This window comes from Scophthalmus maximus, chromosome 14, assembly GCF_022379125.1.
Source record: "Scophthalmus maximus strain ysfricsl-2021 chromosome 14, ASM2237912v1, whole genome shotgun sequence".
Lineage (NCBI taxonomy): Eukaryota > Metazoa > Chordata > Actinopteri > Pleuronectiformes > Scophthalmidae > Scophthalmus > Scophthalmus maximus.
Window position 1 is genome coordinate 2,922,469 of NC_061528.1, and position 2,668 is coordinate 2,925,136.

The following is a 2,668-nucleotide window of genomic DNA, read 5'->3' on the forward strand; positions in this document are numbered from 1 at the left end:
ATTGGTGTGTTTGAGTGATGTCACTGTAAGGGTTTGTGTTGTAGGTGGAACATATTAAAATTATGCATCAAAAGAGCTGACAGAGAGACACTACAGGAGAAAAAAATCATTATTCACATTCATGTATTCATTATTGTTAAAATATTAAATGATAATGTATATGTTAGTCTAGTCTCATTGGAATTAAAGTGTATTCTTAGTTTTCAGTTATATTGTACATTACAAACAGAAGAAGAAGAGAATAACGTACTATTCTGCACTATTTGTCGAGACTTTATTGTCTTATGTTGCTGTATGTTAAGGGTCGATTTCCTTGATATGCTCACTGACATAGTGAAACAACACTTTCAAATCACCTACAGAACAGAGTTGCTTCAAGACCCCAAGCTGCATGGTCCTGAAATCCAGGCCATGTTCACACGGAGCTGCTGCCCGACAGTTGACTCCTCCCTGCTTAGTTTGCTTCCCTCGTTGAAGGTGGTCTCCAACGGAGGGGCAGGCGTTGACCACCTGGACGTACCATTCATCACCGGTCAAGGGGTGAAGGTGACCAACACGCCTGGTGCGGTCAGCGGCTCTGCTGCTGATGTGGCCATGCTCCTGCTTCTGGCATCGGCACGGAAGATTGTTGAGAGTAAGGGCCAATGTTAGCTGAACTCCAATCTTGAATTGTCCTTATCCAGTCGTCCAAAACCAAGAATTGAGGCAAATTGTGAAGAATAAATAATGTTTTTCATCATTTTGTTAACAGAAGACTTTAGCCTGTAGTAGGCTAATGTAGCCTCAGTCATAAAAAGACATTCACTTAACGTGCAGATTTTTAGCAGGTATATATATTTATCATTTTACTGAAATTATTGACTGTTTTCCTGTTTTACAATTGAGGATAAAAGACACAATAGAGTTACATGAAATATAAAAAGGGGATGCACTTTCCTTATAAAAGTATACAAATGTAAATGGATGGAAGGATATAGAAATCGATGCACAAAGAGATTGATACCGATATCAAGGAAAAAGCAAAGTCAAGGGATTAACTAGAGTTATATTCTCTTGGGGGGAATATATGTTCACCTTTCATGATAATCCATCCACGAGACATTTCATTCCGAAGCAAACATTTCAACTTCATGAACCTCGCTGATCAACAAAGTTTGTCGGATTAATCCTACAGGAATCTGTCTGTACAAAATGTTCTACAGTGTAATGTAAACTGGTGAACAACCAACATTGCAATCTCCAGCTCCCTGTCGCTACTGTGTCTAAACATTCTGGTGGCTCATTAAAGCCACGTTATACGTTAACACGTGTTAACATTACAGAACAATTGCAGCAGAAGTATAGGACATTCAATGTTTATTCAAGAGTCAATTTTCCCTCACAGGTCTTAAAACGGCTGAAGTTCCTACAGCCGCCATCTTACCAGAAAGGCTGAGAGGAGTAGAAGTCACCGGATCCACTCTGGGAATCATTGGAATGGGAGAGATTGGTTACAAAATAGCGCAGAGAAGCAAAGGGTTCGTCATGACGATCCTGTATCACAACAGGACCAGAAGGTGAGAGTGCTCTGTGAACACTTGCATAAAATCTATTTTCAAGAGCGAACCAGTTTTATTCAAGATTGCAATCATACTGGGCATATGTGCAAATCTATCTGTTAAGGATTATTGTCAACCGTTCATAAACTAGTGTGCATTAGGGAACAAAGCACTTGAATCGATGGACCATTTGAATCAGTCCACTCCAGTTCATTTTCTTTTTCCTGTTCAGGAGTGTTGAAGAAGAACGGGTGGGTGGAGCGACGTTCTGCGAGAGCCTGGACGACCTGCTGAGGAGGTCCGACTTTGTCGTGATAGCTGTCGGCCTGGCGCCCGACACAAGAGGCCTCATCAGCCACAGAGAGCTGTCCCGCATGAAACCAGGAGCAACGCTGGTCAACATCAGCAGAGGTGGCCCACAACCTGTTTCCCGTCGAGTTCTTGATGAAAGATAACTTTTGAACAATCTTCTGAAACTCTGACCTTTAACAAAAAGATTTGCTCTTCACTTGTCTCAGGTCAAGTGGTGGACCACGATGCCTTAGTCAAGGCTCTCCAGTCGGGAACGATTCGTGCAGCAGCATTAGACGTGACTCATCCTAAACCTTTGCCAAGGTTCTTATCTCTGAAACGCCTTATTGTATTTCTGCTTCATATTTAAAACACGTCTTTTTCGGCCTGATTGTTCCTCAGTTTCTGGACTTTTGCATCAGCATGTTGTAATCACACAGTGACAAAGAGTAAGTGCTGTTCACTGACTACGGGCCAAAAAACCCGTAGTCAGTGAACAGCTGAAATAATTACATCCGACTCCTCTGCTTCATCTTTTGCAGGGGCCATCCTCTCCTCGGCCTGCGCAGCGTGCTGATCACGCCCCACATTGGAGGAAACACTTACGCTGCAATCAACAGAATGTCCCAGACAATGCTGGAAAATGCCCTGGCTGCCGTGACCAGTTTACCAGTTCCCAATGAAGTCAAATCTAGACGACTAAATTGAGGGCGTCTGAGTGAGTTGAATCGTTGGCACCAATGTTGTTGGATCATTATTCAAGAACATTGTTCACACAGAATTGATTGCTTATCCTCGGTGTCCCGGATGTTGCATCTTAATTTTTTTGACAATGAACT

General features: G+C 42.4%; 1 protein-coding gene across 1 annotated transcript; it reads left to right on the forward strand.

Annotated features, from left to right (window-relative positions):
• The first annotated feature begins 294 nt into the window (after positions 1 to 294).
• On the forward strand, positions 295 to 2,668 carry LOC118283020 (probable 2-ketogluconate reductase). Its single transcript, XM_035604646.2, has 5 exons — positions 295 to 634; positions 1,385 to 1,556; positions 1,771 to 1,949; positions 2,057 to 2,153; positions 2,372 to 2,668. Exons 1-5 carry the CDS (start codon positions 295 to 297, stop codon positions 2,535 to 2,537), a joined length of 954 nt encoding a protein of 317 aa, XP_035460539.2. The 3' UTR covers positions 2,538 to 2,668.